At 35.7% G+C, this 27513-nt stretch overlaps 2 protein-coding genes across 2 annotated transcripts; both read left to right on the forward strand.

Moving 5' to 3' along the window:
• The first annotated feature begins 1698 nt into the window (after nucleotides 1-1698).
• On the forward strand, nucleotides 1699-17201 carry LOC121970447 (conserved oligomeric Golgi complex subunit 3-like). The gene is made up of 26 exons (XM_042521187.1): nucleotides 1699-1842; nucleotides 1978-2061; nucleotides 2286-2393; nucleotides 3350-3394; nucleotides 3485-3559; nucleotides 3748-3843; nucleotides 4844-4921; nucleotides 6369-6454; nucleotides 6559-6625; nucleotides 6727-6789; nucleotides 6868-6969; nucleotides 7141-7242; nucleotides 7321-7413; nucleotides 7522-7610; nucleotides 8052-8271; nucleotides 11228-11311; nucleotides 11760-11876; nucleotides 11969-12001; nucleotides 12448-12534; nucleotides 12646-12708; nucleotides 14287-14403; nucleotides 15058-15150; nucleotides 15519-15644; nucleotides 15712-15812; nucleotides 16120-16273; nucleotides 16975-17201. The coding sequence occupies exons 1-25, from the start codon at nucleotides 1753-1755 to the stop codon at nucleotides 16247-16249; spliced, it is 2349 nt and encodes a 782-aa protein (XP_042377121.1). The 5' UTR covers nucleotides 1699-1752; the 3' UTR covers nucleotides 16250-16273; nucleotides 16975-17201.
• Nucleotides 17202-18322: 1121 nt separating this feature from the next.
• On the forward strand, nucleotides 18323-19208 carry LOC121973515 (dormancy-associated protein homolog 4-like). Its single transcript, XM_042524932.1, has 3 exons — nucleotides 18323-18689; nucleotides 18777-18882; nucleotides 19014-19208. Exons 1-3 carry the CDS (start codon nucleotides 18458-18460, stop codon nucleotides 19039-19041), a joined length of 366 nt encoding a protein of 121 aa, XP_042380866.1. The 5' UTR covers nucleotides 18323-18457; the 3' UTR covers nucleotides 19042-19208.
• The last annotated feature ends 8305 nt before the right edge of the window (nucleotides 19209-27513 follow it).

Genomic DNA, 27513 nt, shown 5'->3' on the forward strand with positions numbered 1-27513 from the left:
TTAGAAAGCTTTGATGAACAAGATTCTCATCACCTCTTTTTTTCCCTATTATTCATTAAAGAGACAACTTAGTTTGGAGGAAACTGACTGATCGCTGAACAGTGATCCATTAGGGGGTTTGGTTTAAGCTTGTTGAACTGCTCTGTAGTTTGCGTTGCTGAAATGGATTCGGGTTGAAGAAGGTTAAGGCTGGTGCTAACAAATCCGGAGGGAAGGTTCAGTAGGTGATAGCAAATCTATCAATTATTTCTCTTGCAATTAATGAAGTCCAATAGAAAAATAATGAAAGTATACCGCCTCTGTAACTTATTTTCTACTTTTTAAAATTTTATTTATTGAAGAGTTAATATATTAAAAAAAATATTACCATGGCTTGCAATGATTGTCCAAATTGTCATATGCAGTCAGAGTTCATTGGAGTCTCAAACAAAAGTTGGTCCCTGCAGTTATTTCTGTCCTCACAAGAAACAAGTTTATCAGACAGCCAAATACTTAAATCCCATGAACTTTCTTGTTCAAAAGCCAAGCTTGTTAAGTATATTTTGATACATTTTTCTCCATAATACAAATTTTTCAGTGATTCAGATAATCTTCCAAGTGATCCATTAAGCTCATCATCTTGGATCGCTCGAACAGGAAGCTTTGGATCTAAAGCTCTTAAATCTGCAAAACATCCTTGTTCAGATATAGTGTAACAAGCCTTGCTTACTTTAATCTGCATCCTTTTTCCGATGAAGACGCTCGATTGAACCGCGGTCCTTCGTCCAGTCCTTCACAAACAATTTCTCCCTTCTCGTTTCTGAAGCACACCACTCCATTAGCTCGATCCTCATAGACCTAAATACAGATGTCAAATCCTTCAGCACAAGTTTTATGCCTTCTCTTCCCCTCAAAATAAAAAACTTACATAGGAAATTAAATCATACCTTGATACTGCCATTGAACTTGCAGAATGAAACTGATGCTTCAGTAAGTGTTTTGCTGCTGTGGCACAACCAATCCCTGCTCCTGCTCTTCCCAATTTGGCTTCTTGGAATGGTGATGCTAGTGTGAGAGAATGGAAGTGCCATGGTGTTGTAGATCAACAATGAAAGCCTTGATCCTTATTTATATCATGTGAAGAATGCTCTTCATCTTCCCTTGTTTATATCATCCTCACTTGCTTCTTAAATCACATGTCAATAGACAATAGACACGCGCCTGCTTTTCATTCCACAAAGGCATTGCTGTGTCGAGTGATCAACAAAATACTTGAACCAGGATAGCCGATGGAGGAAATTGACATGTTTTTTGTGCTCAATTCAGAAAGAAATTGACAAGTTCCCACAAGCTTTTGAAGTTTGTTATTTAAGGTTCTTCCAATTGGAGCAAGAGAAAAAGGTTGGAGTTCAATGCTTGTTCTTGGCCAGAGAATATCACCATGTGCAAACTTTCCAATTTTATTTTCTGATTTTTTTCTGATTATCTTGAGATTGTTGTTGATATATAAATTTATTTAATTTTTCATAAATTTTGTCAGTGAGTATGTATGAAGCCAAATCACGTGATTCAAAGAAATTGAAGAATTGTCAAAAATGGAGGGTGTTTGGAGTAATTTGAGAATTAAAAAAAAAAGAAGGTAATTTGTTGGAGTTTCAAATCGGGTTCGGATCAGGTTCGGTTTTCGTTAAGGATCCGATTTCATTTACAGTCGGATCCATTGTATGTCTTCGTCGCCTCTCAGTTCTCCGGCATCTGCTCTCCTCTTCTCTCATGGCGGCCACGGCGTCGGCGACCGCTAACGCTCTTCCGAAATCCGGGGCCGTATCCAAGGGCTACAACTTCGCTTCCACTTGGGAGCAGGTAATCCGGCATCCTATCCTTGATGTCGCCATCCCTGGCAGGTCTTCGAGGTGGATCTGTGCGTTTGGCATCAGATCCAGTCGGCTAGGAGTACGTGATATTGATGTTTGTTTTATCTGCATCTTTCCCCTGCAGAATGCTCCCTTGACGGAGCAGCAGAAAGCCGCGATCTTGGCGCTGTCCAATGCAGTCGCGGAGAGGCCCTTCCCTCCTAATTTGGTGAGTGTTGCAATATGCTCTCATCTTAGTTTGTCTCGCACACTGTTCAATTCTTTCTGAGTTTCGATGACTCCAGGATTTTTGATTTTACGTCTGGGCTCGAAGTGCCGTTTTATTCTTCCTGGGTTTTCAATTGCTGTTTAATTGCTTGGTACTCGATACGTTGTAAGGAAAATCTTCTTTGACTAAATTCTTTGCTGCTGATCCTAGTTTATTTGCTGTAGTCTCAGGAGCAGGTTCCAGCAAAGGGTAGTGATTCAGTAGCTTCTCCTAATGTTTTAACATTGGAGGATTCTGGGGCGATAGATGTCGTCTTAGTCAATACTCATCAGGTTTTTCTTCTACTCCTCATTTGGGTGTGAAGCTATACATTAGAAACATAAAATAGTACATGATGCCCTTGTTGGTGCACTCAGATGCTAACACTTGTCTGTTAAGAAGTTAATTGTTTAGTAAGTCAACTAAAGTTTTTCCGTTTTCTAAAAAAATCTAGATTTTTTTCCTTTATGACGGGATTTCTTGCTATTGCATTTATTTAAATGTCCTTTGCAACTCAAATTGAAAAACAGAAAGTGGATAGGCTGATCAAATATCTATTTCACCGTTTTTGGAATTTAAGTTCCTCAAACAAAATTTATATAGGAAATTGTCCAAGTAGCACATTATGGATGATCATACTAATGTTTTTATTAAGGTGCAGAATTGCACTCAGAGAGTTATAGTTGTTATATTGACATTCTATAACCATGATAAGATGACATCAAGCGTGCATCTAGCATGATCTACTGACTGAAGTTTGGATTTAGATATCAAAGTGTATATAGCCGGAGTTAGTTATTTGTGCTTGAGAAACAATAAAGCTAGAAAAGGCAACTCTCAAACCATGGTAAATGTTTCTTTATTCATGAAAATTGAAACATTGCAGATCGAAAAACATACATTCCTCTTACAATTTCAATGTTTAAAATGGACTATTGTCATAAATCTACCATCCATATTGTGCCTTGCTATTGACTCTCTAATGTGGTGCCTATTTGGAGGGAGTAAATAGAAGGGAATTTGAATAGTTGAAATGAACAGAAAAGAAAAGACATGATTTGAGCTATCTTATTTTTTATTCTATTTCATTTATCTTGTTTACTAGATGGAATTGTAGCAACATTATTATTGTACCATGGATCACCTTCCCTCTCGTCATCCTTTGCTTTCCACAAAGCTGTCAGTTATTCTAGAATATGTTTAGTTTTCAAAGAATTTCTTCTGACGCCTTATCATCATTTCCTTGTAGTTCTACAAATGGTTTTCAGATCTTGAATCAGCTATGAAGTCAGAGGTTGATAAATACCAATTACTTTTCAGTTGACTAAAATTAGATGGTTTTGCATATGGAAACAAAATGATGGACATTCTAATTTAATTTTAGACAGAGGAAAAGTATCGTCTCTATGTTAATACACTGGTGGACCGTGTTCAGATATGTGATGGAATTCTTCAGCAGGTAAGATTGTTTGGATATGTGGTCTTATGAGTGTCTATTTTTTGTGGTCTTATGAGTGTCTATTTTCCCACAACAACAATGGAAGCAAGTCTCTCCCTTCTGGTTGGGAACAAATATATAGTCACTACTAGTTTACATCTGTTTAGCATGTTGTATATAAACTGTTGCTGGTTTGCCTAACTTTTTAGGTGGATGAGACCCTTAATTTGTTCAATGAACTTCAGTTGCTTCACCAGACTGTTGCCACAAAGACAAAAACTTTGCATGATGCATGTGATCGTCTTGTATGTGTTCCAACCTAAACTTTTCATGTTTTCCTTGAATAGCTGTTACTATCTGATTGTAATGCTTTATGCAATATGCTTTTGCTGTCACTTTCCTAGTTTAGATAATTCTCAAGTGTCTAGGTCTTAAAGGAATACCTAGCACAGTCAGTTCAGTACTAAAGTTTGTGTATATTACCTTATAGTTAGTAGAAGCACTTTCATAAAGTTTTTAGTGAATGGATTTTAATGAAGGAATGCATCAACCTGTCAAGGGAGAATGTGACAATGGTGTTGGAAATGTACTATGTCTTTAATAATTTGAAATATCTCTATTATGAATGTACTGGAGTACATTATTTAAAATTTGAGAGTGAACTTTCTTTTGTGAATAAATTTTCTGTACCCACTTCTTTTTAGTGTGACTGAGCATGTTTCCTGGCTAAGGTTATTCACTGACTCAGGAAGATGCCAAGTCTACAGGGAAAAACTCAAATGCTAATATGCTATAATATCCTTGTATTTGAATTTTGAGATTGCTTGCCCTATATTAATTTATTTGAGAAAATGACATATTAAGCTTGTTTTGCTGATTTTTGGTCAGTGGCTTCGAGTTCCCTAGGATATACAGCAGGGGAGGGATGTGGTGTCATGTTCTTGATGGGCTTTGTAACAAAAAGGCTTTCAATATGTTATCATCACAAATATTGTGTGGCAAGAAATAGGCTGTTGCTTTGACTTGATTCAATATTTTGAAATGAAGGGGTGATATGTAGCTTCCTTTTTAGCATAATCACTTTTCTCCATCCTCATGTACTCTTTTTTATTTGTTCATGAGCTCCAATACTGAAGGTTGATATTTCTTGTTGCTTTTTAATCTCAATTAATTTAATTTAGGTTCTCCTGCTTGAGTTTTATGTTATTTGTGTTGTCTGGGGTTCTGTATAATTGAAATATGAATCAATGACTATCCAGTATATATGAATTCTTATATTCATTTTCTTTTCCTATGATTTTATAGTTGATAGAAAAACAAAGATTGATTGAGTTTGCAGATGCACTTCGAAGTAAGCTCAAGTACTTTGATGAATTGGAGAATGTAAGGTTTGATAGTAATTTTGTTAAGTACTTATTTGATTGATTAGCACATTCTTCTTTTTAGTCTGGCTGAATTATATTATATTAAATGAACTCTTTCCTGATAAATGTAGGAACAGAAACTAGGCAGCATTAAGATCATGAGACAATATTTATTTGTTTCTCTATTATTCTTAGTCAGAAGGGGAACATTGGCCCAACGATGAAGTTGTAGTCATGTGACCTTGAGGTCACAGGTTCAAGTCACGGAGACAGCCTCATGCAAAATACAAGATAAGGCTGTGTAAAATAGACCCAACTCGGTTCGACCCTAACCCGAGACCTGCACTAGCGGGAGCTTCGTGCAGCGGGCTCCCCCTTTATTATTCTTAGTTAAAAATCAAGGCGTCCTTGTGGTTTATGTGCCTGTGATGGTTCAATCAGCTTAGTCTATTAGTTGTAAGATTTAGGCTCAAGTATAAAGAGTCTATAAGGTGAAAAACAAACAACAGATATAAAGTGCTAGATTGCTGTATTTATTGACACCCTGCCAGCATTGATAGCTTTTGTCAGAGTTATTCAAGTTAATAAAGAATTCTATTTAAACATTATAAGATATAAATTTTTAAACAAGTAAAATTTTTCTGGCCTAGACACTTAGAAATGATTCTTAAGAAGCTACGGATTTGCCCACATAGTAGTTGTTCTCAGATTCAATGAAAACTGCTATCAAGACCTAGTTCTTCAGTCAAAGATGGCTTGTACTTTTGCAGCATAGGTAGTCATACACTACAATAAAAAATTTCATGAATGTATCACCATCTCCTCTAATAATGTTTTTCATGAATGCATTGTCTTACTTTTATTCCTTGTGTTCTTTGTTTAGCTTTTCTATCTGTTTCATTTTTCTCACTTTTATCAAATGTCATGCCCAATATCAAGCTCTTTCTAACTTTTTAGAAGAAATTGGGCAGCAAAAATATAAGATAAGCATAATAGAATAGCTACATTAATTTAAAATTTATAGGTACTGTATTGTAGAAGCTTTATTGTTTATTATTTTTCATTGGTCTTTATCAGATGAAAAATTCGCTAATTGATATTTTATGTTGTTAGTGGTCTACTTTAATGAGATTTAACCTTCTGCTTAATACATTTTCATTTTTCTTTTTTAGTTGATAAATAATTTTGTTTAGATAAACAACCAAATCATGGTTTGTATCTAGATGCACCCTTGATAAAGTTGAACGCAAGTCTCACATAAATGAGTTCTTGTTGCTCGTTTGACTTTATTTTATATGCTATTCTTGAATTGTCTTATGTATTTACCACCACAATCCACCTGTAAAGCTTTTACCATCTATTTGGATGTAATTTTACTTAATTGATCCCCTATAAATTGTTAATTTAAGTGTTTTGGATTTAATATAGTTTTCTTAGTGATATGCAGAGTCCTGTGTCTTTTGTAGGTTTCTTCCAGTTTCTATTCTCCAAATATGAGTATCAATAGCAGAGAGTTTCTTCCTTTACTAAAACGCCTTGATGAATGCATTTCGTGAGTGATTTTCACTTAAGATGTTGCAATTTCATCACAAAAGTATTTTTCCATCGTTTGACAACTGCAAATGTTGTTTTTGCACATGCGATGCTCCAAACTAGATTTGTTGAGAGCAATCCTCAGTATGCGGAATCTGGTGTTTACTTGGTCAAATTTCAACAACTTCAGGTGCATGTCACTTGTTTTCATTTAGTGTGAATGTATCAGTTCGCCATAATTTCACTGTCATTATGGTTTGACAATGAGCAATTTCTGATATCTTTTTACAGTCAAGAGCATTAGGCATGATTCGGTCTCATGTGCTTTCTGTTCTAAAAGGTGCTTCTTCCCAGGTGAATGAAACATCTGAAGAATTTTTTTTATCAATTAAACTTCACATAACCATCTGAAACATAGTTTCTCTGCTGCAGGTTCAAGCTGCTATACGTGATAGTGGTTCAAGTAGAACAACTGTTTCAGAGGGTGTTGAGGCATCAATTATTTATGTTCGCTTCAAAGCAGCAGCTAGTGAGGTATAAACAATCAAAGCTTTGTTAAAGAAACTTCTGTTTATTTTGTTTATGGAAATTATGTTCTGACTAACCTGAATATATGCCAAGGATTAGATATCTTACAATTTTATTAGAAATACATGTGGTTGATCTGCCGTTAAATATGATGTAATTTGGATTCAACATTTGCAGATGAAACCCATCCTAGCTGAAATTGAGAGTCGAACTAGGAAAGAGTACACCCAAATTCTTAAAGAATGCCACAAACTATACTGTGAGCAGAGGCTTTCCTTGGTGAGTTCATGGTTCTACTCTAATATGTTCAGTTATAGTTAGTCATTTTTAACATTCTTTTTGCATGTGTCTTTTCAGGTGAAAGGTATTGTGCAACAACGAATCTCAGAGTTCTCAAAGAAAGAAAAGTTGCCATCCTTAACTAGGTCTGGATGTGCATATTTAATGCAGGTGAATTTTATTTCATTGTAATCAAAATCTTCAGTTGGATTCAAATTTTAGTACACAGACTATTGGTGCAGCACAACTGAATTTTCTTATGGGTGAATTTTCTTAAAGGTTTGTCAGCTTGAGCACCAACTCTTTGAACATTTCTTTGCATCATCTTCGGCTGATGTCTCGAGTTTGTCTCCTTTAATAAATCCTTTGTAAGTCAATTCTTATAGAAAAAAATTCTGCCTTCTTATTTTGGCAAGTTCTTTGCAACTAATAGTGTAGCAAATGTCATCTTAGATTCAGGAAGTTTACAGATAACAAGAATTTTTGGATTTTTCACTACCAATGAACATATAATCAATGCTTTAAGCACAATGTCTCTTCTAGAAACAGACTAATCTTAATCTATTGTTTTTTCTAGGGTTTAGTGTTATATGGTTTCACAAAACTTGGACACTTTTTTCTCAGGTCTAATACTTTGCTATCCATCTGCAGCATCTAACTCTTCATATTTGATTGAAGTAGATTATATCTCCTCATGTTTGCATTCCCTTTGATAGATGTCACATTGTCTGAAGCATATATTTACTCTATTTTATTAATTTCCATTATTACTTTTGAATGATTTTTTATTTTATTTTATTAACTCTCAGGTCCACATATCTGTATGATACACTGAGACCTAAACTGATACATGAAGCAAATCTTGATTCACTTTGTGAACTTGTTGATATTCTGAAAGTTGAAGTTCTAGGAGAGCAGCTCAGTAGACGTGGTGAGTCACTTGCAGGATTACGCCCAACATTGGAAAGGATACTAGCAGATATTCATGAAAGACTGACATTTTGTGCTAGAACATATATACGTGAAGAGGTATCGCTTGCCAAAACTGACTTCTTTACTACTGCTTTTTTGCAACATTTTTTTGAAATTTCAAATTGTTTGAAACTGATATTTCTCCCAGTTTCAAACTGAACTGCTTACCTATAAATTCTTAGCGACTGAATAATTCTGAATGCCTTTTCTATTGATGCCATTAGTAATGAATTTTGAAAAAAGTGTTATGCAAGATTGAGCCAACAAATTCTAATTTTAATGTGCTATGGGTGTGATGATTCTGTTATTGCAGTTGATTTATTAAAATCTGTCGAATTTCCACCTTAACAGCTTCATAAAGAAGTCCCAAATCTGTTGTTAGATATATTTTGTTGGTTTCCTAACCTCTAATCTTGGTAGAGGAATAGAATGTCATGGTTTACAAGTGGATCAGTTGTATCCACATTTTTTTTTGGATAATTAAAATTTTATAGCACGAGTCAAGTCGATCAGTTGTATCCACATAAATCAATAGCAGGTGGTTTGTCAACTTTTAGGTGACTATTCTGGGGTTATGGTTCAAGCATTCTAATATTCCTGTTGAGCTAAGCTAGCTAATATCGCCTTCTGTCAAGGAACTTAAAAATATAATTTCCCTACTAATATCATAATCTTAAAAATAAAATGTCACATGATGCAAAAAATGAAACTTTTGAACGATTATATAAAAAATTAGATACAAAAGAAGGAGAAAGAGACATTTATAGAATAGCTAAAGTGAGAGAAAGGAAAACAAGAGATCTTAGCCAAATAAAATGTATTAAAGATGAATGTAATAGGGTATTAGTAAATGATGGAGAAATAAAAGAGCGGTGGAAGCAGTATTTTCATCAATTTTTTAATGAAGGTTTAGGTGACCAATTTAACTTAGGTAATTTAAGTAGGTCAAATGAGCATAGAAATTTTAATTTTTATCGTAGAATTCAAACTTCATAAATAAAACAAACTTTGAATGAGATGCACAATGGAAAAGTCGTTGGACCAGACGATATTCCGATAAATGTATGGAAGTGCTTAGGGAAACAAGGTATTGAATGACTTACAAAATTATTTAACATGATATTGAAAACGAAAAAAATACCTGATCAATGGAGGATAAGTACTCTAGTTCCCTTATATAAGAACAAGGGAGACATACAAAATTGTGCAAACTATAGGGGTATTAAACTAATGAGTCATACTATGAAACTTGGGGAAAAAAGTAATAGAAAAAAGATTAAGGAAATGACAGAAAATCAATTTGGGTTCATGCCTGGAAGGTCAACAATAGAAACTATACATCTTCTCTTAGACAATTAATTGAAAAATATCAGGAGCAAAAACAAGATCTACACATGGTTTTCGTTGACTTAGAAAAAGCTTATGATAGAATCCCAAAAGAAATTATATAGAGAATTTTAGAAAAGAGAGATGTTAGCGTAACATATATTGAACTAATTAAGGATATGTATGAGGATGTAACGACCAGAGTAAAGACTTCAGGCGGAGTAACTGAAGCATTTCCAATAAAGATAGGGTTACATCAAGAATCAGCTTCCCTATCTTTTTACACTAATTATGGACGAACTCACTACACACATTCAAGACACATTCAAGACATAGTACCGTGGTGTATGTTGTTTGCAAATGATATTATTTTGGTAGATGAAACACGTGAAGGAGTAAATGCTAAACTAGAATCTTGGAGGGAATACTATAAAAGAAAGGTTTTAAGCTTAGTAGATTAAAGACAGAATATATGGAATTTAAGCTTAGCAATATTAGAAGTAATGAAACAATTGTTAAGATAAGAGAGGACGAGTTGTCTGGAACCGAGAGATTTAAATATTTAAGATCATTTTGCAAAACGATGGAGGGATTGAGAGAGATGTTTTACATAGAATACAAGCAGGATGGGTGAAATGGAGGGGAGCGTCGAATGTTTTATGTGATCGTAAAGTACCTCTTAAACTTAAAGGTAAGTTCTATAAAACCGCAGTTAGACCTGCTATGTTATATGGAGCTGAATGTTGGGCTGTGACTTGAGCACATGAGCAGAAAATGAGAGATGAGAGTTTCAGAGATGAGGATGTTAAGGTGGATGTGTGGACATACGAGGATGGACAAAATAAGAAATGAGAGCATTAGAGAGAAACTCGGAGTTGCATCTATTGAGGAAAAACTCCGAGAGACGTTTAAGATGGTACGGGCATGTACTTAGACGACCAATAAATGCTCCAGTTAGGCGATGTGAAACTATGATAAACATGCATATCAAACAAGGAAGAGGAAGACCAAAAAAGATTTGGTTAGCAACAATAAAATAAGATAAAATTTATTTAAATATAGATGATGATATAATAGGAGATAGAGCTCAATGACGTCAAAAGATTCATACAGCCGACCCCACCTAGTGGGAAAAGGCTTGGTTGTTGTTGTTATTGTTGTTGTATGGAACAAGCATGAATAGGCTAAGTTATGATACCATTCTTGCAAGGTAATTTGACACCTCTTGATGGAAAACGCAAAGTACTGAGTTTCAATATCAACACTAGAGGAGCTATATGTGATTAAGTCAAAAAGAAGGGACTTTCATGTAAAGAACCTTTACCTCGGTGTTTTGGTATATGAAATCATAACCTTTATCCTTGTTTTTCAAGATGCTCCATATGCAGTTCCTTTAGGAATAATATTGTTTGGCATACCTCATGCTATTTTCTTTGAAGCTACATCTATTTCAACTATAATTGTTGAAAACCATCTTCAATTTAAGATTTTAAAAGAGTCTTATTATATTATAGAACATATCATCTCATAGTTTTGATTAAAACTTTTAAGGTGCCCATAGATAGTGTGCGAATAGTTTTGAAATACTTAAGCTTAATAGCTAATGAGTTACTAACTAGTTGCCTTCTATCTATTTGTTTTTTGGTACTGATGATTAATTAATGATATCAATATTAACTATTGGCAGATTGCTAATTACCGTCCTTCTTCCGATGAACTTGATTACCCTGCAAAACTAGAGCAATCTGCTGGTGCAACTTCAAGTGCTAGTGTATGTATCCTCTCATATGTATTTTCTGCCAAATACAAAAATTTTCACTTTTGTTTTTCTTCCTTAATATTATGTCCTGTGCCTACATGCAAAAGGTAGAATCTATTCAGATAGGCTCATCATGCATAATCTTATTATATTTGTTAATTGCATGCTTGTTTCTGGTTAACTTTTATATGCACCAAGTAGTTTTACTTTAGATGGTTCTCATGCAATAATTTATATTCTGGTATAAGAAGCCTGTTCACATCTTGTAAGGTAAAGGATTAGTGTTTCATTACAAATATTTTAGTCACTTTTGTTTGAGCTAGTTATTTACCTTATTAAGTATCTAACTATTAATTATTATATATATAGCTACCTGTTTACCCTATTAAGTATTAATTAATATGTGTATTTTTTTTCCTATTTTAATCTTCTGAATAACTTTGGCTTAATTTAATTTAAGGTTGACGATAACTCAGATGTTTTCAAGACTTGCTATCAGCCACTGGAAAAAACAGTGTCATGCCTCTCAAAGTTATACCATTGCTTGGAGCCCATTGTATTTACTGGTCTAGCTCAGGTAAAAAGAAGCTTGCTGTTTTCCCCTACAATTTGCCTTTAATGAAATATTCTATTGGTAAATATGTCTAAACTTTTAAAACAAAATTTCAGGAAGCTGTGGAGTTTTGTTCCATATCTATTCAGGTATGTTTACTCATTTTCACCAGAATTGTTCATAGGAGATCTGATTCATATCCTTGTCCTACTAGATTAGGATTACTAATGGTATAGTGGCACAAAATAAAATACAAACCAGAATCTTGCCCATGTGACAGTCCTATGTGGTTATACCCAAAGGGAAATTATGAAATTATATCTGTTGAAATATGCATAAAAGAAGAATATGTGCCTAAGTTTTGTAAGGCATAAACTTCAATGATTGGGTAAGATTAATAAAGAGTAACAAGGTTGATTGTGATGATGATAACAATTAAAAAAGAGTTTGGTTATAAAGGCTATATGTTTTAAGTTTTTTAGCTGAAGAATAACTTGTGTGTGTGCATGCAAAACAGAATAATTTCATTGAAAATGACATTTCTTGGTGTCTTTCATTGTTTTAAATAAATGTCTCATTCAGCCACTTTGCTCAGAATGCTAGCAAATTGGTAACAAAGAGGTCATCCACAATGGATGGACAACTTTTTCTTATCAAGCACCTCCTTATCTTGAGGGAACAGGCAAGTAATTTCTTCTTTGCTCACTTAACTATCATGAACAAAAAAACCATTTTGGCTTTTTGAAGCAAACAAGGGATCTCATTCTTCTTAATCCTCCCTGTCAAATTTCAGATAGCACCATTTGACATTGAGTTTTCTGTAACTCACAAGGAGCTGGATTTTTCTCATTTATTGGTTAGTGCTAGCCAAACACTTATTTGTATCTCTGCTCCTTTTGCTAATATACTGCAAGAAAGTAGAAAATGATTAATTTGTAGTTCCTGTAGGATGGTTAAAGCTTAGCTTGTCGTCATGTCTACACTAGAAAGCCCACAATCAGCTATCCACTGTATATCAATTTTTTAACATTGCACCACTAAAAGAGATGAAGGCTTTTGTATGCCCATATGGGCACGGAGAGTGTCTCTCTCTAGGCAAGGAATGCTTTGTTTTCACTGTTGATGTGCCCATCGGCTAAATATGCAGTGACTATGTTGCACATATAGGGTTTGATTGATAGAATGTACTCTTCCAGTTAGAATTATTGGTTTCAGTGGTGAAAATTATTATTTTGGTATAAGTTTGACACAGTATTGAAGCTACTTTCACCATGTTGGTGAATATAAGTATTTTAGGCAATGCATTTGTCAGGGTTAACATGGTTTAATTGAAGTATGCAAGGATCAGTTGATATTTTTTATCTATGAGCTAAAAAATTGTATGGAAATGTTTTTGTGGCTCAGCATTAAACTGGTTAGTTTTGTGAGATTTTGGAAGAAGACTATTATGCAAGTTGAAATGAAGATATTTTAACTGACTGCCAACATGATAATTTGTATCTTTGGAGAAAATTGTAATATCTGATTGTCATTTTAATTTGGGGAAGGCATAGTTTATGTTTATACTGATATCTGTACATTTTGCATTATGGACGAAGACAGCTGCTGTGCCCATGCCTAAGAGGATAAATCTTGGAAACTCAATAGGCAATGGGCTTAAGCAAGCAATAGGGAAGAGTACAACAATGGAAAGTTGGGATATAATGGAGGATTGCAAGGTTAAAAATTCTCAGGACTTTACAAAGTGATAAGTATAAATAAGGGATAAGCCACGAGATTTATAGACTACATGTAACTTGGAAGTAAATCTGACTAAGTCATGCAAATTGGGAATAATTGAATTTTGAATTCAATTTCAGTTTAAAAAAGTATTCAATTTGTTTAGTATATTGTCTTTTTGTGGTTTTTATCTTTTATCTAGGTAAATCAATTCATTATTGTGTTTCCCAATTTGGTTATTTATTTTCTAGTTTTTATAGGGTCAAGTCTAAATGTATATGTAATGCTCATCTCCCAATCAATAAAAATTGTACCGCCTTCTCTATGTGAGATTCTTCCTCTTTGTGAGTTTATGCCCGTGTTGGTGCAACATCACCAAGATTGGTTGCTATTGAATCATTAATCAAACACAAATCAGAATTCTATTCCTTGTAACAGACCAAAGCTTGTTCATATGTCTTTTCTTATTATGGTGCTTAATTTCTTAACATCATTTTTCATTAATAACTGCTAAACTTTTGTGTTAACTTTATGTTTTTGTGATTTAAACATACATGATGATAAATAAACAAAGGTGGTGTTATTTCTCTATATTATCTAGCAATGTTCATTTTCATTATAAATTTTTTTTCCTTAATGAATAATGCCATAGTAATGCAAAAAGTTTGGTGTAACTTCATTTTGAAATGAACTCATGTTTTACTGGATATTCCAGGAGCATCTGAGGAGAATTCTCAGAGGTCAGTCCTCACTATTTGATTGGTCGATGTCATCTTCCTTAGCTAGAACCTTCTCACCTCGGGTTCTTGAGAGTCAGATAGATGCAAAGAAGGTGCTATTCAGATTTTAGAATTTTATTGTTATAAAATTCAGGGGTGTCATACATCTTCCACCTTTCTTTTGTAATTTGTGCAGATTAATAAGCTGCTATTTTAATTTCTGGCAATGCATGTGAAACCACAATCATAAATTAATCAGCAAACTTACAATTATAGTAGTCTAGTAATTTGATTTTAGCTATTAACGTATAGCGGCACACCTAGCTGAACATTGTCAGTGTGTTCTCCCTTGTCAAATTTCATTGGACTACCAGGAAATTTTTAATCAATGCTGGGACAACCATTGAAAAGATCACAAGAGTGATGATATTAAAAATGAAAAGTTTTTGGTTAAAATGAAAATAATCTAAAACATTTCTAATTTTAAACTTATTATGTAGTCTTTCTGGATCATGCAATTCTAAGGCCTCTAATACAAGGCCCCTTTTCATTGTTACATTCATTCAAAAATCAATAGAGCTCTTGGTTCTTCTATACTCTTGTTTCTCTTGTGACGTTGCCAATTGAAACATGCAAACCCACAACATTGTGTAATAATTTATTATCATTGTTCTTGATTTTTTTTTTTTTGTCTTTATTAGTTTGTTTTTAAATGAAATTTGCTGCTGCCACAACTCTGCATTTGGATTAAGTTTATTTGATTACAGGAACTCGAGAAAAGCCTTAAAGCCACTTGTGAAGAATTTATAATGGCTACTACAAAGTTAGTGGTAGATCCCATGCTGTCATTTGTTGCAAAGGTATTACATTTTTCTCATTCTTAGGTACACCAGTTAGATTATGTGGTTAGTGATCAACATATATGCAGTGCCGCTTTTCTTCGTCATAAGCAGAACAATCCCCTACTGATTTTTGATTGACGCGAATAAAATACATATATCACATTAATGCTTGATACTAACATGATGGATGCAAAACTTGCTTATATTTTGTAAGTTGCTTGATCCTATCTACTTTCTGCTTTCCATAAAATGACAAATTTAATTCATTTGGTTGGCTGCAAATTTTCTCATCATGATTGCTGCCGCATGTTACTGTGAGCTATAATAACTCAAGATGATCAATCTAATTAGATTCAAATCGCTGTGATAAAATCTTTCGTTCTTAGGTTACTGCAGTCAGAGTTGCAATATCCTCAGGAAATCAAGGGCAGAAGTTGGATCCTGTTCTAGCAAAACCACTTAAGAGTCAAGCATTTGCTGCTCCTGACAAAGTTTCTGAGTTAGTTCAGAAGGTATGCTCAGTATAAAAGGAAAATTGATAGTTTTGCATCGTGCTAATCAGTTTGTTGGCACGAACAGGTTGCGACTGCTATTCAGAAAGACTTGCCTCAAGTAATGACAAAAATGAAGCTATATCTGCAAAACCCATCAACTAGAATGATTTTATTTAAACCCATCAAGTGAGTTAGACTCAACTGATTTCTTCAAATCAAAAGCTCAAAAGTTATCCTAGATTCTTTATTCTGTTGGTTGATTAAAATCAAAATAAAATAAAAACTATTGTAGTTTGATTCAAAGTTTCTAAGATGCCTGTGTCCATTCATTCTTTTTTACTCTTATTTTGTTGATTAAAAACTGTTCTGTGGTTATCAAAAGATGATTTTAGGTAAAAATATAGATTTGTGATTTGACGAAACATAGGGTTGTAACTTATAACACTTGATTGTTAGTCAAATGGACTACTAATTTCAGTGTCCTTCATTGCAGGACAAATATAGTTGAAGCTCATTTGCAGCTGCAGACGCTGATAAAATCTGAATATCTGGCCGAAGAAATTGAAAGTCTCGGGATGGTCGCAATACAAGATCTTCAAGCTCAACTTGACAGTCTTCTTTAAGTTCAGCAATGGTTTGGCTTTCTGGTAAGCATATGCTTTATCTGTTGGACCTTTTTCATTTTGTTTTTCTTCACAACACCTGCAAATTTAATGAGGACTAAAATAAGTTCATTCAAGATTTTGGCGATGCACATTGTATGGTTTTCTAGGGAGTAATTCTACTTCATTTCAGTAAAATAACTCAAATAAGGTGAGTCATTTGTGATTAAAATGTGTTGTTTGCATATGCCATGCGTTTTGCATAATGTATTTCTTATCCGTGTGCACTTTCATTAGTAGTTGCATACTTAAATCTCAAAGCATATTATCATACTTGCACATAGACATCTGTTAAATTGGTGTAACTGCATCTACTAATTTGTTGCATATGCAAATACAAAGCTGGTTCACCTTTAATTAAAAAAATCTGTGAGATATAATTTTTGTGAGATATTTATATTTTTTTATTTTTTTTTCATATCACGAACTCTAAAACTGGTCTGCATGTGCCTATTAAATTATTGCATCTTTTAAGTAAACTGACGCATTTTAGAATACAGACAGAACTAGTACAGTGAAATATTAGTACTTTTTTTAATGCTCACATATTACATACGAGTCTATCAAAATTAGTGCACTTTAGAATAAAAAGATATATATCCATCTTTTACTGATGTCCCATATGATAAAATACACCCCCTCATTAGATCCTGTATGTTGTAATTTACTAAGCTTTCTTCTTGCAGAGGTTAATAATTCCAAGCAGACAAAAGATTGAACGAATCCGATTCTGAGGTGCGGTTCCAATTCCATTGCATGATCGAGTGATGCATCAGTTCTAGGAAACTGCTGCAAGGGAATATATGAATTTTTTTTAGCCGTTCAAGCATGTATTAATGTTCTTGTGTTGGTTCAACTTTTTGTTACGAGATATGATTCTTCTAATGAATTCGTTGGTTTTACCACTATTAAATGAAACTTGAAACTTGGTAGTACTTTATCATGTGCTTAGCACATCTTGTAAAAGCATATGTGAAGAAGCACTTCGGTTACGTTCTTTGTAGGAAAAAGGAGTTCCTTTTTGCTTGAGAGGAAATTGAGGATATGTTCTTCGATATAACTCAAAGCATAATATTGCATTTTGAATGCTATAATTCATAAATGTAACAATTATCTATATATATATATTGGTCCCTAGAATAATTAATGCTTCCTCTCCTATGGTTTCCTTTAAACTTATCACTGATAAAACAATGATTAGGGTCTTGGGTTGCACATACTATTTGCTTGGTCAGTTTCAATTAAGGAGTCACACCAAGAAACCATTTACTTCTAAGCAAGCATTAATTCCTAAATCACAAAGTACCTCAACCGCACCCTCAAATATGACATATCCCTGACAACAGCTTCTTATTACTGCCCTCCTTAATGACAGCAACTGATACCTAATCTATGGATTAGTCTCTGGTGTGGAAATTGCAGCTATCAAAGACAGTGATAGATTTTGATCATTTGTATGGCTCAATAATTCGCTCACTCCCCTCTGATGACTGACACCACACAATACTATCGGTCATACTTGACAAACGGATAGATTCAAAAATCTAACTGTATCATTTGTTTATTATAAGATCATTAGAACGGTAAGACGGATTAAAAAATCTCCAACTTAATTTAAAACGAATTATGGGTCAGACGGACCATCCATTAAAAATTTAAAATAAATATAGAAAGATTTCTACTGAATTTTATTATTTCATAAATAATTTTGTTTTTTTTTCTCACATGATACATCATATGAGAAAATTGGAACAAGTGAATCCAAATCATTTACTTTTATAAAATAACTTTGTTAGAACAAAGCGATGACGAATAGTGTGATGTAGATTGAATAATATTAATTATATATTTGAAAAATATATGAATTTGTCATTGTCTTGGGACCGGAGGATTTAAGTCTCTTACTTGTAGAGACAAGTGTCTAGAAAAATCTCATAAGTGAACAATAATGCATATGAATTATCCAATGGCATTCATGAAATTTTCACCAATTCCATGGCCATTTGTTTTCCTCCTTTCACTTCCCTCTATAAATGCCCACGCCCCTGGCGATTTGAGGGAAGCCTTCGATATGTCCGTCCATTTTGATGTAACGGCCGCTACGCTGTTTATGACGGGCGCTACTTAGTTATTATAACAAGAATAATAACGCTAATAATTGAGTAGAGAATGGGAATTCTCCACCATCTGTGGGACGACACGGTCGCCGGGCCTCCGCCGGACTCCGGCCTCGGGAGACTACGCAAGTCCTCCTCCTTTTCTCCTTCCTCCTCCTCGACGGCGTCGGCGCCTCCTGCTGCCCTCCAGGTCACGAGGAGCATCACGATCCTCCGGATCGGCGGTCCCTCGTCTCCGTCGGCCGCCTCCTCCCCTCGCAGCGCCCCTGACTCCCCTGCTTCCGGTGAGACCGCCGCCCGTAGGACAGCTAGCGTCGTGGAACCTCAGCGAGATCGGTTTTGAACCTTTTTTTTTTTCTTTTCTTCTGCAGCTTCGACGCCGAGGGGGGACTGGAAGAGGCCCCGGAGGAAGTCGGGGCCGGCGGAGGGCGGGGGATCCGACGCCGTCGAGCCGAGGAAGCCCACTGTCTATGACTGGTTCGTCCTGTTCTTTCCTTACCTTCTTCTCTTTCTCCAAAAACAAAAACAAAAAAACAAATTTTTAAAACAAAAGATTGCATTTTTTATTGTTTCAAATCTTTACTGAAAGCTGATCCATGATCGAGCAGGGTGGTGATTAGCGCTTTGGACAGATGAAGAAAAACTAGAAAAATTGAAGAATCTGCAGAGTTTTAGTGGTTTGATGGAGATTATATACATGACTTTTGTCGAGATGTCTCCTTGTATCTGTATGGTTCATGGGAATTATTCAGTGTATGCTATTAGAGTTTTATGTGAGAAGTAGTATTTGCTCTTTGATCGAAGATTGGACTCACAACCTGTTCTTGAATCCTTGCAAAAAAAAAAAACAAAAAAAACAAAACAAAAACAATAAACAAGCACACTTGCACAGGAAAAGGATACAACTTTGTGTTCAATCCAGTACTGCTTCGATCTGGCAGACACCTTTTTTTGTCCTTGAATATTTTTGTTAATTTAGGAAGATGACATCACTGGTGAGGTGGTAGGAATAGAATTTAATGGAGAGACATGATTGAAGTAATCGACTATAAATATTTAAAAACACTGATAAGCTATGACATCAGAAGCTATTTAATGTAAATGAAATTTCTCAAAGAGTATATAATTTTTTTTTAACTTTATTAAAAGACATTCGATTATTTTAATATTTATGAAAGGACGTATTTTTTAAATATATTTTCTATTTTATTCTGATGACCAATTTAATTTTTTTCTTTTTCGTTGTAATTTTCCAATCTTTCTTCTATTTACTCTTTTCTATGTATACAAAAAAATTTAATTTTTCCTCTCCGTTCTTTTCTTTTCTCTCTTTTTTTTTCCATGCGTGCATGCATAATATAGGCTTGATATATAAATCATATCAGGCCCACAACGTTTAGAGTTTAGTTAATTTTTTTTGATAACATTTTAATAGATTTAAAGAAGTTGAAATAATCAATAGATGATATATTTGAATTCTTTACAATCTCAGAAATCAACAGAAACTAATTTATTATTTATTTCGACTTATACGGAGGTGTAACATTGTAATAATGATGAATTGACAAAAATTCTCATATGTGGGTCTGATATGAATCATATCGGGCTCAACGTATGGGGATTGTTTTGCTGATTCTTTCTTATTATATTTTAACATCTTTTCAAAGTTGAAATAAACAATGGATAGTATATTTGAACTCCTTGCAACATCAGAAATCCACAGGAATTGAAATGGGTGCAATCGAAGCCTTCTAGGTTCATCAGTGAATTTTGACCGAAACTCACTCATCGACCTAGAGATCATAGATTACAACTATTTTAGGTTATGTAGATTTCTAAAATTGCAAGGAGTCTAAATATGCTCTCCATTGTTATTTTTGGTATTCCTAGTGGTGGAGTAGAGGTTTTGAAAAAACTAACTCTCTTTTTCTTTTTTTTTCCTTTTTTTTCCTAGTGTTGGACTTAATATCTCCCCATATCAAGCCTACATTGGGCCTATATCAGGTCCAATAACAGAAAAAAAAGGAAAAAAAAAAGAAAGAGAGATTTAGGGTGCGTTTGGTACACGCGTTTTCCATTTTTATTTTCTGGAAAACGCGTGTTTTCTGAAAAAGAGAAAATAATTTTTTGTCATTTTCTGTTTTTCTAGAAAACGCTAGCTATTTTTTTTTTTAGAAAACAAGCACGAAAAATGCAAACCAAACATCATTTTTCAGAAAACACGCGTTTTCCAGAAAATGAAAATGGAAAACGCGTGTACCAAACACACCCTTAGTTTTTTCAAAACTTCTAGTGGAATGCCAAAAATAATAATAGAGAACATATTTGAACTTCTTGCAATTTTAGAAATCCACATGACCTGAAATAGTTGCAATCTGAGATCTCTAGGTCGATTAGTGAGTTTCGTTCAAAATTCACTTATGGATCTAGAGAATTCCGATTGTATCCATTTCAGTTCCTATGGATTTCTGATGTTGCAAGGAGTCTAAATATACTCTCCATTATTATTTTTTGTATTCCTAGTGGTAGATTAGAGATTTTGACAAATCTAAATTTCTTTCTTTCTTTTTTTTGCTTTCTTTTCCTATTGTTGGGCCTGATATGAAAAGATATCAGACCCAACGTGGGGCTTATATCTCTTTATATCAAGACCAACAATAGAAAAAAAAAGAAAAAAAAAAGAAAGAAAGAGAGATTTAGTTTTTCAAAATCTCTGGTCCACGGTTAGGAATGTCAAAAATAATAATAGAAAGTATATTTGGACTCCTTGCAATTTTAGAAATCCACAAGACCTGAAATGACTACAATCTGATGTCTTTAGGTCGATTAGTGGGTTCGATTAAAATCCACTGATCGACCTAGAGACCTCAGATTGTAACCAATTCAAGTCCTGTGGATTTCTAAAATTACAAGGAGTCTAAATATGCTCTCCATTGTTATTTTTGGCAATCCTAATAGTGGACCAAAGATTTTGAAAAACCTAAATTTCTCTTTTTTTTCTTTTTTTTTTTTCTATTGTTGGGCCTGATATCTCCCCATATCAGACCTACATTGAGCCAGATATGAAGAGATATCAGGCCGAACGTGAGTCTGATCTCTTATAATAGGGTCGAGAAAACAAATTGAAAAAAAAAAGATAAGATAAAAAAGATCTCTTGTAATAGGGTCGAGAAAACAAATTGAAAAAAAAAAGATAAGATAAAAAAAAGAACAAGAAAGAGAAGTTGGGTTGCATAGAAAGAAAGAGAAGAGAGAGAAATGATAAACAAAAGAAAAAAGAAATAAGTTAAATTTATCAGGAGGATAGAATGTGAAGAACATTGTAAAAAGATGCACCCTTTAGTAAATGTTAAAATAATGTACATCTTTTGATAAATTCAAAAACCGAATGAAAAATAAGATTCTGAATATGTAAAGGCACAATGACAATATTTTAGAAGCTATTTAGCCTTGGAACGACTCAGCAAAATAATTATGATCGTGTAATTTCGGTCTGCTAGTTACAAGTTGGGTCTGTCTTGGTTAAGTCAATCTTCTATTATCTTGGGAGGTCGGTTTCCTTCCAAAATAATTATGATTATGTAATTTCGATCGGCTAGCTATAAGTTAGGTCAGTCTTTGTTAAGTCAATCCAATCTTCTATCAGATTGAGTTTCTTTGGAGATCAGCTTCCTTCAGATTGGGTTTCTCAGGAGGTCATGCTTCTTTTAGGTCAAACTTTAATAGACCGACTCACTTCAGGTCAGCTTTGAGGATGCCATAAAGATTTGAAAAGACTTAAGAATGTGTCATTGCAGACCTCTGAGAGAATGAATGAAGACAAATAGAGAGTTATGATATTGCTTGTTTGGGTGCCACAACCGATTACTTTTAAACAGAACGTGAAAGAGTGATCCTAGTTTCCAAAGGATACACCCCTTCCGGTGAACGACGCTTCAACAATCGTCGAGTCAAATTCCAATTTATGCGGACCATATTTGGATGCAACTCAAGTTGAATTGACTTGAGGCTTTTTTTTAAAAACGGATTTGGTCAGAGTTCGATTTGATTTAATCTGGACTCGGTCTAAATTGATCTGAGCTCGGTCTGACTCAACCTAAGTTCGATTGACCTTGATCTCGATTTGACTTGAATCGAGTTTTACTTTGACTTATTTATCAAACTACTTTGACTTTGACTTGACTATGCCACCGGGTGAGATTATCTCCGCCGCATTATTAAGAAAAAAAAAACATAAAAAGAAAGAGAGATCTTTGGGTGTTTGTGGATTTTCGTGAAGCATTTTCAAATAATGGTTCTTATTCGTTCCATGACATTTAAAAAGGAGTGGTTTTGTGCTCGAGCCCTGATTGACAGGAGCAAAAGAGAGAGCTTTAAGAAAGCAAATGTTTAATGCTTTTTTGGAGTGGTTTTCTTCCTTTTTTCCTCTTTTTGTTTTTGTTTCCCCTTTCACTTGTTGTTGTTGTTGGTTAAGAAATTAGCTAAAGTTAATCGTCTTTGCCATGGTTCCGAAGGTCAAGAGCTCTTCAGACCTCAACAGGTCATGCATACTCGTAATCGGTAAGATCTCGATCACGACGAACTTTGGTTTTGGAGAATTGAGCATGAGGTTACTGATCATACTGGTTCCCCTCTGATGATATACAAGAAATGAGGCTCGACAACTACTACTGATTCCTGCCTTTATTGAGCACCATTAGCTTTCTTGTGTTTGCATACTCGTGTAGATGCCACAACAATCTTGAATTCTTCTCAACACTAATATAAAGTAAATTAGTCAGATTTACGTTGCAATCAATAAACATGTTGACGAACAAGCAGACATGATCTGTTTGCGGCACGTTGACCTTGAATTGTAATATTGAAGATACATTTTTATGGGAAGAGTGTAATGGAAGATGATCTCGTCTAGAAGCTGAGCAGACGGAGGGGCCGGTGAGACGGAAATATTGACGGAAGAGAGACTTCGAACTAGGAGCTGTGTACATGGAGCTGGGAGCTACGAACCTGTGTATATCATAAACAGAGCCAATAGGAATGTTAGAGCGAGAACTAGGGAGGCATCCCTGGCACAGATAAGACCTCATTTTTATACTGCTTTTCATAACTTCCTTAATTAATGAGGTGGTAAAAAATATCTGGTGTCAAAATGTGTCAGGAGATGGAAGATGTATAATCATCTTCCGAAGAAGTTTACGTTATATGTATATGAACCACTTTTATAACCTTCGTAATAATGACTGAGAATGCCTGATATCAGGTAATGGAAGATGTATAACCATCCTTATGAGAAGGTTTCGTTACATGTATATGTCAGAGTATCGAAATATTTCCTGGTGGATAGCCGTTATTCTTCAACAAGTTGTTGCAATTTCCTGATAATATTGTCACCTGGAGACAGTTCGATCGATCCTGTATCCAACCAGCTATATGATGAGAGACTTGCGCATGGAAAGTGGGGAGCTACACCCCGTAAGTCTAACCGACTCTTGGTCCGACTGCCTAGATACTAAGAGTTGTATTGTAAAAATGGGGAGCTAGGTCCTGTATGTCTGACGGTGTTGGGGCCTAAACGATTATACACCGAGAGACTTGCACAAGAGAAGTAGGGATCTAAACCTTGTATGTCCAAACACCTTTATGGCCCGACCAATTATATGCTGAGAGACTTGCATAGAAGAGTAGGGAGCTGAGCTCCATATGCCCGGCCGATTATAGGGTTACCTAGGTTTATGTTGAGAACCTTATATTGGAAGAGTGGGGAGTTGGACCCTGTAAGTCTGACCAGCCCTGTGGCTGCCTGGGTTTATGTTGAAAACTCTATTTCTAAGAGATAGTTCGTTCAGATACGTATACTCGACCATATTTTGACCATCACATTATCTTTGTTGGGGCAATTTCCCTTAGGTCAAGTTTGACCAGTTTGATTAAGCTTGAGTTGAGTCAAGCTTGAGTCGGGATTTAAGTTTTGATGTTTGACAATATAAGGAGATTGCTGGAGCAATCGTCCGGTTATGGAGATGGTCAAAGGGTTGACCAGGTTGATGAGAATACAAGTCAAGTAGGTCAAGGTTGACAGGAGACTTGACTGGGAAAGTCCTAACTGGATGTTAGGCAATTGGAAAGTCTTGGTGAGGAGCCAGGCAGCTGAAAAGTCCAAGTGTGATTTTGGCAAAAGATAAAATCCTAGTGAGGAGCTAGGTGTTGGTGCAAGTTGCACCAGAATCAAACCTGAGTTTTAATGTTGTCAAAGGTTCAAGTTAAGTCTTGTTGTGATCTAACAAGTTGACTGAGTGTGCAGGATGTTTACTCAACCGGGAAAGACCTAGTTGGAGGCTAGGCAGGAGAAATCTTAGCAGATCGTTGAACCCAGGTGCAAGTCCAAGTGGATCGAGGGGACCGAATGCTTGGCGGTGTGATTGAGAGGTCTGGAGGACCGAAGATCAAAGGAAAAGTCCTAGGGAGCCGATCAAGGCTGAGTGAAAAGTCCAAACTAGATCTGGAGGATCTAAGTTTGGTAGGTAGGTTGAGGTAAACAAACTGGAGGAGCGATAGTGAGGTCGAGTTCCCGAAGGGAACAACCTTAGGTCGCTGATCCAACTAAAGAAACCGGGAAGGTTTCAAAAGTTGAGATCAAGATAGTCCTACTGTCTTACATATTATTCCTGCTTTATATTATTCATCTAACATCTGTTTTGTTTTGTAGGAGACTTTTTGTCTAATACTGTTTTGCAGATCTGAGCTGATCGGTCAACCGAATAATAGGATCGGTCGACCGAACTAAGCAGAATCAGTATAGAAATCGATCAAATCAGAACTGAGTTCAAGTCGGATCAAAGCCTGATCGGTCGACCGAACCGTAAAATCGGTCGATCGAACCATAGTGACTCAGCACAGGACAGATCATCAGCACTGATCAGCAGCAAAGGAAATAAGCTGATCGGTCGACCGAACCTGGGGATCGGTCCATCGATCCAATCAGCATTTATTCAGCATTAAAGGATGATCTCGGCAAAATCACGGCGAACAGGGAAAGAAGCTGTTCGGTCGACCGAAAGGCATGATCAGTCGACCGAACCATTAAAGATCAATAAATGCAAAAGATTGAGCCAACTTCGAACTTCAGCCAGGAAGGAAGGGAGCGGGTTCGGTCGACCGAACAGTGGGATCGGTCGACCGAACAGTGGGATCGGTCGACCGAACCTCCAGTACTCCTATAAAAACAGGCTCGAAGACAGAGGCCAACAACAATTTTCTGATCATCTTCAAGTCTTCTCTCTGCGTACGGATTGTGCTACAAGTCTTCGACCCCGCAAATCTACTCCGTCCGGAAGTGCCGACCGAGCTTCAACCTATAAACATAATTGTCGGTATATTTTTATATTGCACTTAATTTCAATAAGATAGTAGGATTGTTACTATCTTATTCTATTTGTACTTGACCGATCTGCTTCTCTCCGAGGATTTCGGAGAGAAGGGTTATAGTGATTTGCCCATCGGTGCAGTCAAGAACCGCGGGCCTTCGAGTAGGAGTCGAGGTAGGCTCCGAACGAAGTAAAAGAACGTGTCTCTTTGTTTAATTTCCGTTGCTTAACTTTGCTTTTAAAAAGGATAAAGAAAAGTTTTAAAAAGTGATATTCACCCCCCCCCCCTCTCTATCGCAAGTTTTCGATCTATCAATTGGTATGAGAGCCAAGTTAGCTCTGAAATTTCTTAACCGATTTTCAAAGCAATTTTTTAAAACTATTTTCTTTTCATTTAGAAATATTTTTTTATTTTATTTTCTTCTCAAGCACTACTAATCCCAAGACGAAAGTCTTGGAAATAGTTTTCTCTTAATTCTTTTCTTGCAAGGATGTCAAACTCTTATCAAGAAGGTTACAACACTGTAAGGCCTCCACTGTTCAAAGGAGAGAACTTTAGTTATTGGAAAAAATAGAATGGAGTGCTACTTGAAGTCCGACATCGAGCTCTGGTTCACAATCCTAAAAGCTTACACTCTACCGACGAAAGACGGAACAATTTTAGAACCAGAAGAATGGACTCCTCAAATGATCAAGAAGGCTCAACTGAATTACAAGGCAATCAACACCATTCAATGCGGGCTCACAATGAAGGAGTTGAACTGAGTCAGTCCCTACGACAACGCCAAAGAATTGTGGGACTCACTAGTCAAATTACACGAAGGAACCAATGACTCGAAGGTAAACAAAAGAGGTTTACTTTTAAACAATTTATTTAATATAAAAATGTTTCCTGGAGAGACGGTCTCGCAACTACACGCTCGACTAAAGGACATACTTAACGGCCTCCACCTAATCGGACACAACCTGGAAAACAGCGACACGATAAGGTATGCTCTGAACGTCTTTCCGAGGAATGCTTTGTGGGCATCAATTGTAGATGCATACAAAGTTTTCAAAGATCTTTCAATTCTTAAGTTAGATGAGTTATTTTGTGAATTGGAATTACACGAACAGTCTAACACAAGCCATGTCGAGAAAGGTGTAGCGTTGTATGCATGTTCAAGCAAGGAAACAAAATCAAAACGAAGATCGAGTCAGAAAGCAAATCAAACTCTGACTCAACGAATGAAGAAGAATTAGTCAATATGGTCCGAAAGTTGTTGACTAAGAAGAAGTTTAGAAGAAACACCAAGAAGACCCCACCGAACCAGATCCAAAATAAATCAGAAATGATCTGTTATGGATGCAACAAGTGTTGGAACCCCGAGGTGTTTTGATGTGATCAAACAAGTTAAGCTAGGTCCTGTTGTATTTAACTCTGTGTCTAAGTGTGCAGGAGCTTAGGAACACAGGAAGTCGAGCGGAAGACGCGGCTAACGAGAAGGACGGCACGGGAGAGAGCCGACGGGCTCGGTGCGTCCGAGGGACGAGGTGTCCGCGGAAGAGTACACCGGTGGACGAGAAGAGCGTGCGCGGCGCTCGAGGGACGAGAAACCGGGAAGGAAGGCTGCTCGAGGAGAAGGCCGGAACATGGATTCGGGTGAGCCCTATTCCGGAAGGCCGAGATCACCCAAAGCAAGCGGAGCCGGAGCGAACAGACCCGGACCGAGTCGAGCCGAACTGAGACGAGCTGAACCGGAGC

Source organism: Zingiber officinale, chromosome 4A (genome assembly GCF_018446385.1).
Source record: "Zingiber officinale cultivar Zhangliang chromosome 4A, Zo_v1.1, whole genome shotgun sequence".
NCBI lineage: Eukaryota > Viridiplantae > Streptophyta > Magnoliopsida > Zingiberales > Zingiberaceae > Zingiber > Zingiber officinale.